General features: G+C 44.2%; 1 protein-coding gene across 3 annotated transcripts in view; it reads left to right on the top strand.

Annotated features, from left to right (window-relative positions):
* The window catches only part of SPA17 (sperm autoantigenic protein 17), a 56,302-nt gene that overhangs the window by 40,837 nt on the left and 1,875 nt on the right, over window positions 1-13,590 (top strand). For all 3 annotated transcript variants that reach the window (XM_069948182.1, XM_069948183.1, XM_069948184.1), the window contains one exon: window positions 8,602-8,818. In XM_069948182.1, coding sequence (XP_069804283.1) covers window positions 8,602-8,802 — 201 coding nt within the window. In that variant the 3' untranslated portion in view covers window positions 8,803-8,818. The remainder of the gene's footprint in view (window positions 1-8,601; window positions 8,819-13,590) is intronic.

Consider the following 13,590-nt stretch of genomic DNA (forward strand, 5'->3'; position numbering starts at 1 on the left):
AGGTTCCCAGCAGTAGCCGTACAGTATAGAAATCACAGACAAGGCTGTATACTTTACTAGAGACTTATTTGAAACAAATCCTAAAAGTTTGGGATTCAATCTATAGGAAATTTAGGACGACTGATTGTCCATCTCTACTTCTAACCTGCAATCGGAATGGTTTTCCATATTGGATAGCCAATATCTTATATGTATTAATGTCGAAATATTAGACCCTATAACTAGTCGGAGATGTATTTGCTGCTCGTCTCACATGGAGAACGCCGCCTTTTATGTGTTTTTCTGTCGGATTATAACTCTAATCTTCTGCCGCTGCGACCCGCAACTCCCAATCCAATATTCCAATTCTCTTGAAATGCTAAGAAAGAAAAACAAGTCGACAGCAGCGGCGGCGGCAGCAGCAGCACATGATGTGTTTGGAGTAGGAGGCTCTCACAGATCCCAAGTGATGTGAGACTGCAGCTCGTAGGAAAACAGTCAGGAGATCTCAGCACTTAGCTCCACCGCTTGGTCCTGTGGATTTCAGAATGAGAGCGACGTTCTGCTGAGCAGGCTGCTTGAAGGATGGGAATATAGCAATAACACTTCAAGACAACGCAGTGCCGAGGACTCAAGAAGAAACTCCGGGAAAGGAGGCGATAAGATTTTGTATCAAGATCGAAAGCAGCTTGAAGACGACATGGACTGCTGTCATGTATGTAACATTATAAATGGTTATATGTTTGCATGAAATATCAATGTAATGAAGTTGGACACAAGTCATGTCCACCTCTGTGGGATTTTTTGGCAGTGCATTGTCCCTATTTTTGCCCCCTTTCTGCATTATTTGTGCTTAAGTCTTGAGCTGTTTTAATTGGAATTGATTTTGTTGCTGTGGTTATATCGGTGAGTGGGTGGATGTGGCTTGTAACACAATTAAAAGCAGCGGGAGAAGCTGGGTACAGCCTGGTACCGGATGACAGGTCATGCAGAGGATCGGGCAATGCTTCAGGGACAATGCAAGAAGAGATATTGATTAGTATTGGATATTAAGAAATTTCTGGAATCTAATATGTGATGTGCTTATTTGTCTTCCATCACCTGAAGGGGGAAAATTAATTTGGTAGATGGTTCTTGATAACTTGACTGGGTATGTGGTGTGAACAAGGGGTTATAGGTGACCTGGCCAGGATTCAGGTGGCACAGACGTGGCTAATACTTGCGTTGGCGATTTGCTTTTGCATGATTTGACTTGCACATTGCTATTGGTGATTTGGTCACACTGTGAGACATGGTATGATTTGGGGGAAAAGTTGTAGTTGACTGTGTTGAGAGTGATATCTCTAAAAGCTTCCCTTTTTTTGGTGAGCGGGTGGCTGTAGATGCCTGGTTGGAGGTTGATGGCAATTTGTTTGGTAATCTCACCAGTTGAGGAGGTTGCTGCTGATTTGGGTTGGCGGCACATTGATTGTTGGTGATTTGTTATTTTGTGTGATTTTTAATTAGGTAGGTTATCCACTAGGACGAATGTCTGTTTCTTGGGGTCCCACTGATCAATAGAGTGGGAGTGCAGAGCCCCCCATATCTTCTTACACACTGCTTACTCCTACTCACTGAAGTCATGCAGAAAGAAGGAACGTGGGGTTTCAAACACTTAGTGGTCAGACCTTTTATCGCCTATACAAGGCACAGCTAATTGGTTAATTAGATCAGTATTACTATTATATGACCAGAAGGCTTGTGATGAGCCTATTGGGTATCATTGGAGTAAAAGCTTATAAGTGATTTGATTTAAAGCCTAAGGTCCGGTTAGATGACAATTAAGGATAAACAATTGTAAACAAGCATTTCTGGTGACGACCTGAAATCGAAACAAAATAAAAAATCAAACGAATCAAAAAAAGAAACGATGTGTACATACACGGAAGACTAGTGAATATTTATCAAACGATTAACGATGATTTTAGGGTCATTGGAGTTAGTGTAGGGACTCAAGAGACCTGCACGTGGTACATGGGGCAATATGGTTTGATCAAATTATATACCAACATCCTGGCTTTGAGAGGCATTAGTGTCAGCCATAGGTGTGAGGTGCAGAAGCTCCTTTCTCTCCATGTTTATATAGCTATTATAATACCTCCCATGTATAAGAATATAACTACTATAATACTGCTTTCTATGTACAAGATTATAACTACTATAATACTGCCCCTATACACAAGAATATAACTACTATAATACTGCCCCTATATACAAGAATATAACTACTATAATACTGACCCTATATACAAGAATATAACTACTATAATACTGCTCCTATATACAAGAATATAACTACTATAATACTGCTCCTATATACAAGAATATAACTACTATAATACTGCTTCTATATACAAGAATATAACTACTATAATACTGCTCCTATATACAAGAATATAACTACTATAATACTGCTTCTATATACAAGAATATAACTACTATAATACTGCTCCTATATACAAGAATATAACTACTATAATACTGCTCCTATATACAAGAATATAACTACTACAATACTGCTCCTATGTACAAGAATATAACTACTATAATACTGCTCCTATATACAAGAATATAACTACTATAATACTGCTCCTATATACAAGAATATAACTACTATAATACTGCTCCTATATACAAGAATATAACTACTATAATACAGCCCCCTATATACAAGAATATAACTACTATAATACTGCTCCTATATACAAGAATATAACTACTATAATACCTCCCCTATATACAGGAATATAACTACTATAATACTGCCCCCTATATACAACAATATAACTACTATAATACTGCCCCCTATATACAAGAATATAACTACTATAAAACCGCTCCTATATACAAGAATATAACTACTATAATACTGCTCCTATATACAAGAATATAACTACTATAATACTGCCCCCTATATACAAGAATATAACTACTATAAAACCGCTCCTATTTACAAGAATATAACTACTATAAGGCTATGTTCACACAAGGTAAGAGACCGGCCGTTCCGTGACCCAGCCGGTTCATGGATCGGCTGGTCTCAGAAAAGATATTTAGGGCCTCAGAGTTTTGATATGGGCACGTCCGTGCGCACCCACATCAGAAATCCCCACAGCACACTATGAAGCGCACGTGCCGCTTGCTTCATAGTGTGCACTGACAGGGTTTTCTGCGGCCACTATTCACTGAATGTCAGTTTTCTACAGCGCCATAAGAGATCCCGGACGGAGTGTATACTATGTGTATACGCTCCGGCCGGGATTCCATAGAAGGCAAGGCATCGTATATTTTCGTAAAAAGTGCGGCTGTTGTTACCGACTGCAACAACGGCCATACTTTTACGAAAATATGTTGTGTGAACATAGCCTTATACTGCTCCTATATACAAGAATATAACTACTATAATACTGCCCCCTATATACATGAATATAACTACTATAATACTGCCCCCTATATACAAGAATATAACTACTATAAGGCTATGTTCACACTATGTAAAACTACGGGCGTAGTTCTCGCTGCAGAACTACGGCCGTAGTTTTGCGGGGTGGAACATAGCCTTATTGTCAATTAAATCCCGTCCGGAGCGTACACACATCGTATGCGCTCCGGCCGGGATCCCATGTGGCGCCGGAAAAAACTGACAGGTCAGTTTTGTGCGGCCGGAATTCAGTGAATTCCGGCCGCAGAAAGACCTGTCAGTTCACACAGTGAAGCAAGCGGCTCCGGCCGCTTGCTTCACTGTGGGCTATGGGAAGCTCTGATGCGGGCGTGCGCTGAAGCGCCGGCATCAGAGCTCTACAGCCGGAAAGATCACCGGGCCGGTACTTAAGTACCGGCCGAGATGATCCGGCCAGAGACCGGCCGTTCCGTGACCCGGCCGGGGTCATGGAACGGCTGGTCTCATACAGCGTGTGCACATAGCCTAATACTGCCCCTATATACAAGAATATAACTACTATAATACTTCTTCTTATGTACAAGAATATATCTACTATAATACTGCCCCCTATATACAAGAATATAACTACTATAATACTGCCCCCTATATACAAGAATATAACTACTATAATACTTCTTCTTATGTACAAGAATATAACTACTATAATACTACCACCTATATACAAGAATATAACTACTATAATACTGCTCCCTATATACAGGAATATAACTACTATAATACTGCTCCTATATACAAGAATATAACTACTATAATACTACCACCTATATACAAGAATATAACTACTATAATACTGTCCTCTATGTACAAGAATATAACTACTATAATACTGCTCCCTATACACAAGAATATAACTACTATAATACTGTCCCTATATACATGAATATAACTACTATAATACTGCCCCTATATACAAGAATATAACTACTATAATACTGTCCTCTATGTACAAGAATATAACTACTATAATACTGCTCCTATATACAAGAATATAACTACTATAATACTGCTCCTATTGTCATGGAATATAGGGCTGTTGTATGTCATTTATATGTTAGTGGTGCTCCAGTATATGTTATTGTTGTAGAGTCTCGGTCGGGGGGGGGGGGGGGGGGTTACATAGCCACCTGTATAGCACGAGTACATACAGCATGACATTGGAGAAGTGAAGTGTCTCCTGCGGGCTGTGCTCTCGGTTCAGGGTAAGTGCAGCCGCTGAACAGTATAATCAGGACGTATTCATGTAAAATACACAAAATAGTTGCACAGAATTGCTGTACGCTGATGTGAAAGCCGTTCCGGCACAAAGAAAATATAATGTGTGTCATTCTTCGGCTTCAGAACTGTCTAATTACAGCCGGCTCCGCGCTCAGCTCCACGCCGAGAACCTTTCACTGGTTTTGTTTGTGAAATTGCATTTTGTATGTACAGCCAGCGGCGGATGGGGGAAACGACTGTAACAAAGAGGAAAATGGGGGGGGGGTGTTAACCTCCATGGTACTGTATGTGGTAACAATACAGCGAGGGGTACAGGTGGGATCTGGCCCTGTGAAGTATCCCGCAGTATGAGGGATCAATGATCCATTGTCTTGTCCCCTTTTCCAAACCACTGGTATCAACCCACCCTGTGTAGTCCTGCATCTTAATACCCTGACCAGCAGAAAGCCACTTGTTGGTACCTCCCATACCCTACACCCTGCATCAGGACACATGACCCACTAGAGGTTATATGCCAGCCACCAGTGACGGGTGACAGCCTTATGGGCCACCTACCCAATTGTGAAAAATTGGCTGACGCAGTATTTGCAATGTGGATGTGGATGTCCCGAGACCGAGTGATCGGTCATGTTGAATTATTACTGCCCAACCCTAAGTTTTTGAGAACCTAGATGGTTGACTGGTCCCATTGTGTTTAACCAGCACCTATTAACATGACAGGGTCTTATATTATCCCTTCCATCGCCCCCCCCCCCCCTTCAAAAAAAGAAAGAAAAAAAAGGTAGGGTAGGTCTTATTTTTTGAAAAAAGTATGCCCCTACACTCTAGTCCTTAGGTGCCATACTGTATGTCACACTGTTGTTAGGTTCCTCTACTGTAAGTTCTCCTGTTGTTAGGCCTCTATACTGTATACCTCCCCTATCTGCAGGTAGTTCCCACACAGTATCCCCCCCCCCCCCCCGTAGTTCTTCTCCCATACTATATACAGTACTTACTCCCCCCTGCAGATAATCCCCAAATTTTATAACTACCACCTTCCTTGTTGTGGTAGTTGTTGTTCCCCTATACTATATACTTCCCCCCTCCACAGGTTGTCCCCATACTGTATACCTCCCCCTCTGCAGGTAGTTCTTATACTGTATATTTATCTCCTTCCCCCTTCTGTAGTTCTTCCCTGATACTGTATAGAGCCCCCCCCCCCCCCCGTAGGTAGTCCCCATACTGTATACCCCCCTCTGTAGTTCTTCTCCCATACTATATACAGTAATCCCCCCTCCACAGATAATCCCCATACTATATACTTCCCCCCTCCACAGGTAGTCCCCATAATGTACACTTCACCCCTCTGCAGGTAGGCCTTGTACTGTATGTCTACCTCCTTCCCCCCTCTGTAGTTCTTTTCCCATACTTTATATATCCCCCCTCCGCAGATAGTCCCCATATTGCATACCTCCCTCCTTCCTCTGTAGTTCTTCCCTGATACTGTATACAGCCCCCCTCCGTAGGTAGTCTCTATACTGTATACCCCCCCCCTCTGTAGGTATTCTCCCATACTATATACAGTACTCCCCCCCGCCCCCCGCAGATAATCCCCATACTTTATACCTACCACCTTCCTCTGTAGCTGTTTCCCCATACTATATACTTCCCCCCTCTGTAGGTAGTCCCCATACTTATACCTCCCCCTCTGTAGTTCTTCTCCCGTACTATATACAGTACTCCCCTCCCCTCCGTAGGTAGTCCCCATACTTATATCTCCCCCTCTGTAGTTCTTCTCCCGTACTATATACAGTACTCCCCCCCCCCCTCCGTAGGTAGTCCCCATACTTATACCTCCCCCTCTGTAGTTCTTCTCCCGTACTATATACAGTACTCCCCCCCTCCTCCGTAGGTAGTCCCCATACTTATATCTCACCCTCTGTATTTCTTCTCCCGTACTATATACAGTACCCCCCCTCCGTAGGTAGTCCCCATACTTATATCTCCCCCTCTGTAGTTCTTCTCCCGTACTATATACAGTACTCCCCCCCCCTCCGTAGGTAGTCCTCATACTTATATCTCCCCCTCTGTAGTTCTTCTCCCGTACTATATACAGTACCCCCCCCCCCTCCATAGGTAGTCCCCATACTTATACCTCCTCCTCTGTATTTCTTCTCCCGTACTATATACAGTACTCCCCCCCTCCATAGGTAGTCCCCATACTTATACCTCCTCCTCTGTATTTCTTCTCCCGTACTATATACAGTACTCCCCCCCCTCCATAGGTAGTCCCCATACTTATACCTCCTCCTCTGTATTTCTTCTCCCGTACTATATACAGTACTCCCCCCCCCCTCCACAGGTAGTCCCCATACTTATACCTCCCCCTCTGTATTTTTTCTCCCGTGCTATATACAGTACTCCCCCCCCCCCCTCCGTAGGTAGTCCCCATACTTATACCTCCCCCTCTGTAGTTGCACCCCCCCCACCCCCCACCATATTCAATGTCCCCTGCTGTGAATCGTCTTACCCCTCCTGCCTCCCGTCCTGCACTGATTGGCTGCAGCCATCCTATGTCAGAGATTTGGTCAGCTGACTGTATTTTTGGAGCTGGGCATATATTTCAAGCCTACCGCAAAAAACCTGCAAAACGAAACTAGCTCTTATTTTCGTGGTAGGTCTTATATTCTGAGAAACGCGTACTGCGTATGGCCAGCTTTAGTTAGGACACTTGTGGGGTTACAGACACAGGACCTTGCCAATCTACAATCATATAATGTGTAGTGGCCCCTTTAAGACCCACGCCGGGGATTTACTTGCCCTCTACGTGCACCATAATTTGCTTCATATGTAATAAGCCGATTAGACTGATCTTTGGTGACCCCAGGATCCAACGAGTTTCATCCAGCCCTGGGTCACGGTTACGTTGAGTTGTATATATTATTGTACATGACACTGGCGGTAACTTCTGGTTGTAGTACACACGTGACCCCCCACACACACTCCCCCCGCCCCCATCATTAACCTGTAGGAGCTGATATTACTTGGAGACTCTGAAGTGAAGTCTTAGCTCATTAAGCTTCTTGAAACGCGCCGCGCCGGCCGGGAGACATTTAACATCTCAGTGTGAGACAAAGGATGAAGGGTCTTTGATCTATATTACATAACGCGACTTAATGTTACTCTCGCAATTAAGCTTCTATAAACCGTCTTTACAACGCGTTTTAGGCTCCTCTCTGATGCTCCCCGCTCAGATCACAGCTTATTTTGCCTTCTTTCCTCTGTCTTATGTCACCGCTACCTCTCTTATTCTTAGATTTTAGAATTTCAATGTGAACTATAAATTCTAGTCAATGTGCACCCCAAAACCTATGAGCCCCGATGTCCCCCGTACGTTGATAAATCCCACCAAACCAGTCCAGACGTGCATTCTCCATGCTCTACACCTCTTGTCATGTCCATTATGTCACTTATATTACTAGACCTGGGGGAGAATGGGGGGAGACGGGCACTAGCAGAGGGATGGGGGTATAATGCCATTCTTTTTGCATTAGAGCTTGGGCTGGGTTCACACTACATTTTTCCAATCCGTTTTTTTTGCAAAAAACTGATGGAAAAAATGGATGCATGTGTGTGCATCTGTTTTTCCATTGAATTCCATTATAAAAAAAAACAGGTCAGTTTTTTTTTAACAGACACAAAAATGAGGTTGACTACATTTTTGTGTACGTTAAAAAAAAACATCTGTTTTGATCTGTTTTTTTTTTTATAATGGAATTAATTGAAAAAACGGATCAAAGCGGATGCACACACATACATCCATATTTTCCATCCGTTTTTTTTTTTCAAAAACGTAGTGTGAACCCAGCCTTAAAACGACCACCATATTGTCCTATATTCATACATTTGTCTTTTCCTTCCTACAGAATGAAGCTTTAAGGAAGCAGACGGAAGAAGCTCTGGACATCGCCCTGGACGACCCCGACGCCAACGCGGCTGCCGCTAAGATCCAGGCCGGTTTCCGTGGTCACATGACAAGGAAGAAAATGAAAAGCGGTGATAAAGATGTAAAGCACAAAGAGGGCAAAGAAGGCAGCAGCGCACAAGGGGAGCACGAAGGGGATTAGGCCAGGTGTATATGAGGTCAGTATCTGCAGGAGCTATGTACTACAAGTATACAGGTATATACAGGTATATACAGCAATTTCAGCTTGAAGAGCACAACTTTATAAGATATCCTGAGTGTTCACTAGCCCCATCCACTTCAGATTAAAGGAACTTTACCTTAAAGGGGTAGTTCGGAAAAAAAAAAAAAAAAAAAAAATCTTTCAAATCACCTGATGCCAGAAAGTGCCAGAATTTGTAATTTACATGGTTTAAAAAATCTCAAGTCTTCCAGTACTTATCGGCTGCTGTATGTCCTGCAGGAAGTGGTGTATTCTTTCCAGTTTGACACAGTGCTCTCTGCTGCCACATCTGTTCATGTCAGGAACTGTCCGGAGCAGCAGCAAATCCCCATAGAAAACCTCTCCTGCTCTCCAGACTGGAAAGAATACACCACTTCCTGCAGGACGTACAGCAGCAGATAACTACTGGAAGACTGTAGATTTTTTTTTTTTATAGAAGTAAATTACAAATCTCTGCCTTCTGGCACCAGTCAGGAGCAATAGTAATCTTTTCCCGTACACCTCTGTAAGACCGCTATATCTACGGTCTGGTTTCAGCCCTCGTCTGCAGTCAGCACTGTCCCCCGCTCAGCCCCTCCTGTGATGGTGTGAGCTGGACACAGAAATGTGTGCAACGCTCTGCGGGACCAGATGGACACCAGAACCTAAAACTTCAGGAAACCAGGAACTGTCCACACGGATCTGACTGAAGAGTCACTGCGTCAGCTGTACCTTGTGATTAGGAGGCCGAGGAACAATGATTTTTAGACCATACTAAACAACCTGATCAGATCATAAATGAATATTTCCTCACTCAGCTGATACTTGACCTTATTACACAGGGTGATGTCGCCTCACAATCGCCCCATGTAATAGGGCACTAAGGCCATGTTCACACTAGTATAGGGAGGACACATTTTTGCAACTGCATGTCCCAGCCGACAACATTACACCAGCTGTATGGTAACTGGGGCCTTTGTAGACCTTGTTGTGTATTGCCTATATTGTCTGCAGTGGATGGTATATGACTGTATTATTATATGTATTGTCCCTCTGCCTGCCGTGGATGGTATATGGCTGTATTGTAACAGGGCTGGCTATAGGCTCATCCATCTTCTATGCACCCATCACTCACACACTATGCACAATCACTTGAGACACCACTAACATTCACATACACACATTACTGACCCTGACTTACTGACACTGACACACAGCAGTTATAGCTAAGTCTTCTCCCTCTTTGTCCGGCTGCTCTCCACACTGTAAGTTTGAGGACCTTCGGGTCATGTGATCAGGTCCTCCACCCTTTTTTCTCTCTCTGTGCAGGTCCTGCTCTGTCTCCTGTGTCTTCTGATGTTCAGGCCGCTCCCACTGCACTACAGTGACAGGGCTGAACATTAGAACCCCTGTCCCTCTTCCTCTGTGGGCCCCGATGACTGCAGTGGATGAATAGTAGCCAACATTTGATTTTTTTTTCTAGGGACACTTTAGCGTTAAAAAGGGGTGTGGCTTATTGTGGGTGTGGTCTTGGCGGGGTGCGGCCTATCATGGGTGTGGGTTCAAAATTTTTCAGTTACAATTTACAGTCAGATCAACACAAAAGGAGCGCTACACACCCCAGTATTAGGTCCCCAGTATATTACACACCCCAGTATTAGGTCCCCAGTATATTACACACCCCAGTTTTAGGTCCCCGGTATATTACACACCCCAGTTTCAGGTCCCCAGTATATTACACACTACTGACTCACTGTAAATCCTGGTAGCTTGTACCCATATGATGCAGCTGCACCCCATATCATCATACTACTACCTCCTTCATCCTACTGCCCCTTCATCATCATACTACTACCCCCTTCATCCTCCTGCCCCTCCATCATCATAATACTACCCCATCATCATCCTCCTGTCCCTTCATCATCATACTACTACCCCTTCATCCTCCTGCCTTTCCATCATCATAGCACTACCCTTCTCATCCTCCTGCCCCTCCATCATCATACTACTTCCCCCTTCATCCTCCTCCTGTCCCTTCATCATCATACAAGTACCCCTTTCAGAATCCTCTTGTCCCTTCATCTGTGTTTAAAACAACAACAAAAAGCTATACTTACCTCACCAGTATGGTTCCTCTAGTCCCCCAGGGACTCCTCTCCCTGCTCTGCATGAGTGACATCACTCGTGCTAGAAGGGGGTGGGGCTTCCTGCGATGGGGGCGGGGCTTCCTGCAACATATCCGGGACATGGTTTTGCCAGGGCTGTCTCCTCAGAATCAGGACAGTCCCGGCAAAACCGGGACTGTTGGCAACTATGTGGATGGTATATGGCTGTATTGTAATATGTACGGTCCCTCTGCCTGTAGTGGATAGTATACAGCTATATTGTCCCTCTGTCTGCAGTGGATGGTATACAGCTATATTGTCCATCTGCCTGCAGTGGATAGTATACAGCTATATTGTCCATCTGCCCGCAGCGCATGGTATACGGCATAGACCCGCACTTCATACTCATTCCATATTCTTTTTGTCAGATCAGACTATAAATTTGTAAAACCGATAACTGGAGACTTATGTCTTTCTGCCTGGATGGCTGCCAAAGACTTGTCTCCTCATAGACAGTAATGAGGGGAGTCATGACGGGCATATGCTGCCGTGTGTTTACAGCGAGGAGGCTCGCCACTGCTCACTGGCATCTGCCGCTACATTTACAGCTCTGCATTTTATATCATAGTCAAAGCTGAGTTACATCCTCACGTATGGGAGAATTATCCCTGCCAGACCAAACGTTGCACTTTATATCTGCTTGCTGTCAGTGAATAGGAACATTCTTATTAATACATTTGTCATGACCTAAAAGACTCATCACATCACACTCATCTCAGTCTAGGGCTATGTTCACACAGTGTATTTTCTAAGACAAGAACGGCCGGTAAAACAACTGCCATTCTTGCCCTAAAACAACTCTATAGGGAAAAATGGGCGTTGATCCCCTATGGCCACACAAATAATTCACTTGTCAATTATTTGCGTCCGCTAATGCAGGAACAACGGCCATTGTTTCCGCTCTGTCCACGCAATGTATGGCCGTTTTGAAAGCCGTACATTCCATGGACTTCAATGGGTAAAATATGGTCATATCAGCGGCAGGAACATGTCAAACAGCGGCTATTGTTTATACACAGTGTGAACCTAGCCTTTATCAGTGTTCCCCAACCTGAAGTTCTCCAGCTGCAACTCTCATCATGGAAATTGTGTTTTGCTACAGCTGGAGAGCCCCTGGATGTGCCCCCCCCCCCCCCTTCTATCTTCCAATGACTTAGTTTTCTCTACACCAGGACCCTCCTGTATACTCTGTGCCCCCCGCTTCTATCTTCCAATGACTTAGTTTTCTCTACACCAGGACCCTCCTGTATACTCTGTGCCCCCCCTTCTATCTTCCAATGACTTAGTTTTCTCTACACCAGGACCCTCCTCTATACTCTGTATCCCCCCCCCCTTCTATCTTCCAATGACTTAGTTTTCTCTACACCAGGACCCTCCTGTATACTCTGTGCCCCCCCCCTTCTATCTTCCAATGACTTAGTTTTCTCTACACCAGGACCCTCCTGTATACTCTGTGCCCCCCCCCCCTTCTATCTTCCAATGACTTAGTTTTCTCTACACCAGGACCCTCCTGTATACTCTGTGCCCCCCCCTTCTATCTTCCAATGACTTAGTTTTCTCTACACCAGGACCCTCCTGTATACTCTGTGCCCCCCCCTTCTATCTTCCAATGACTTAGTTTTCTCTACACCAGGACCCTCCCCTATACTCTGTATCCCCCCTTCTATCTTCCAATGACTTAGTTTTCTCTACACCAGGACCCTACTGTATACTCCATGCCCCCCCCCCATTATGAAGTTGTCTCATTCCCCGTTCCCCATCAAATAATGTAACTGTATCATCTAAATTTAGCGGCATCACAATAGCTGATGGGCGCTGTCACCGCCGCCGTCCCCGCTCTCTGATGGCTCCGCGTCCCAGTTTTCTGCACATTCTAATGAGGTCATTAATTATCATGGAATTTCTGCGCTTCCCAAGTGGTTGGAAATTCCACTTCCAAATTTAGGTTCTCCCTTAGCAACCTCACTTAATAGCTTGTTTCCAAGCAGGTTCTTATTCCACAGAGTGCACCCGCGCCTCCCCATACAGCGACCTGATATCATCTGCTGCAACAACACCTGCTGGATATTGTACGCTTATATCCTTACATTCTGTATCTACTGCTGACCTCCTGTACATTATAAGGCGACCCATGGCCATATAATAGCACAAGGCTGCCGAATATAGCAGATCACACAGGGCAACACAGCTTGTTATGTATAGGGCCCCGCAGACCGGCCATGTTACCGCTGTCCGCCACCAAATGTACATGAACTGGAGCACTGAGCAATAGAAAAAAGCGTCAGTGTATAGATCCTATGGATGTTACTGTGACACATGGCTCAGTTCACATAAAGCAGATTTAAAGGTCTAGCACTTTTACTGTAAATCGCTGCGATTTTGTGATGTGGTCTATACAAGTGATACAAGTCTAGGAAACATTTCCATAGTGTCACAGTGCACGAATCGTGAAATCTGCTGCGATATGTGGTAAAACATGTGCTTTTCCCTATGCATTTTCTCCAAGATTATCAAAAAATAATAAAAATGCCCTTATATCATATATCAATTATTAATACTGGAGTCCTGAATAGCAGATCAGTAT

This window comes from Dendropsophus ebraccatus, chromosome 12 (assembly GCF_027789765.1).
Source record: "Dendropsophus ebraccatus isolate aDenEbr1 chromosome 12, aDenEbr1.pat, whole genome shotgun sequence".
Classification (NCBI taxonomy): Eukaryota; Metazoa; Chordata; class Amphibia; order Anura; family Hylidae; genus Dendropsophus; species Dendropsophus ebraccatus.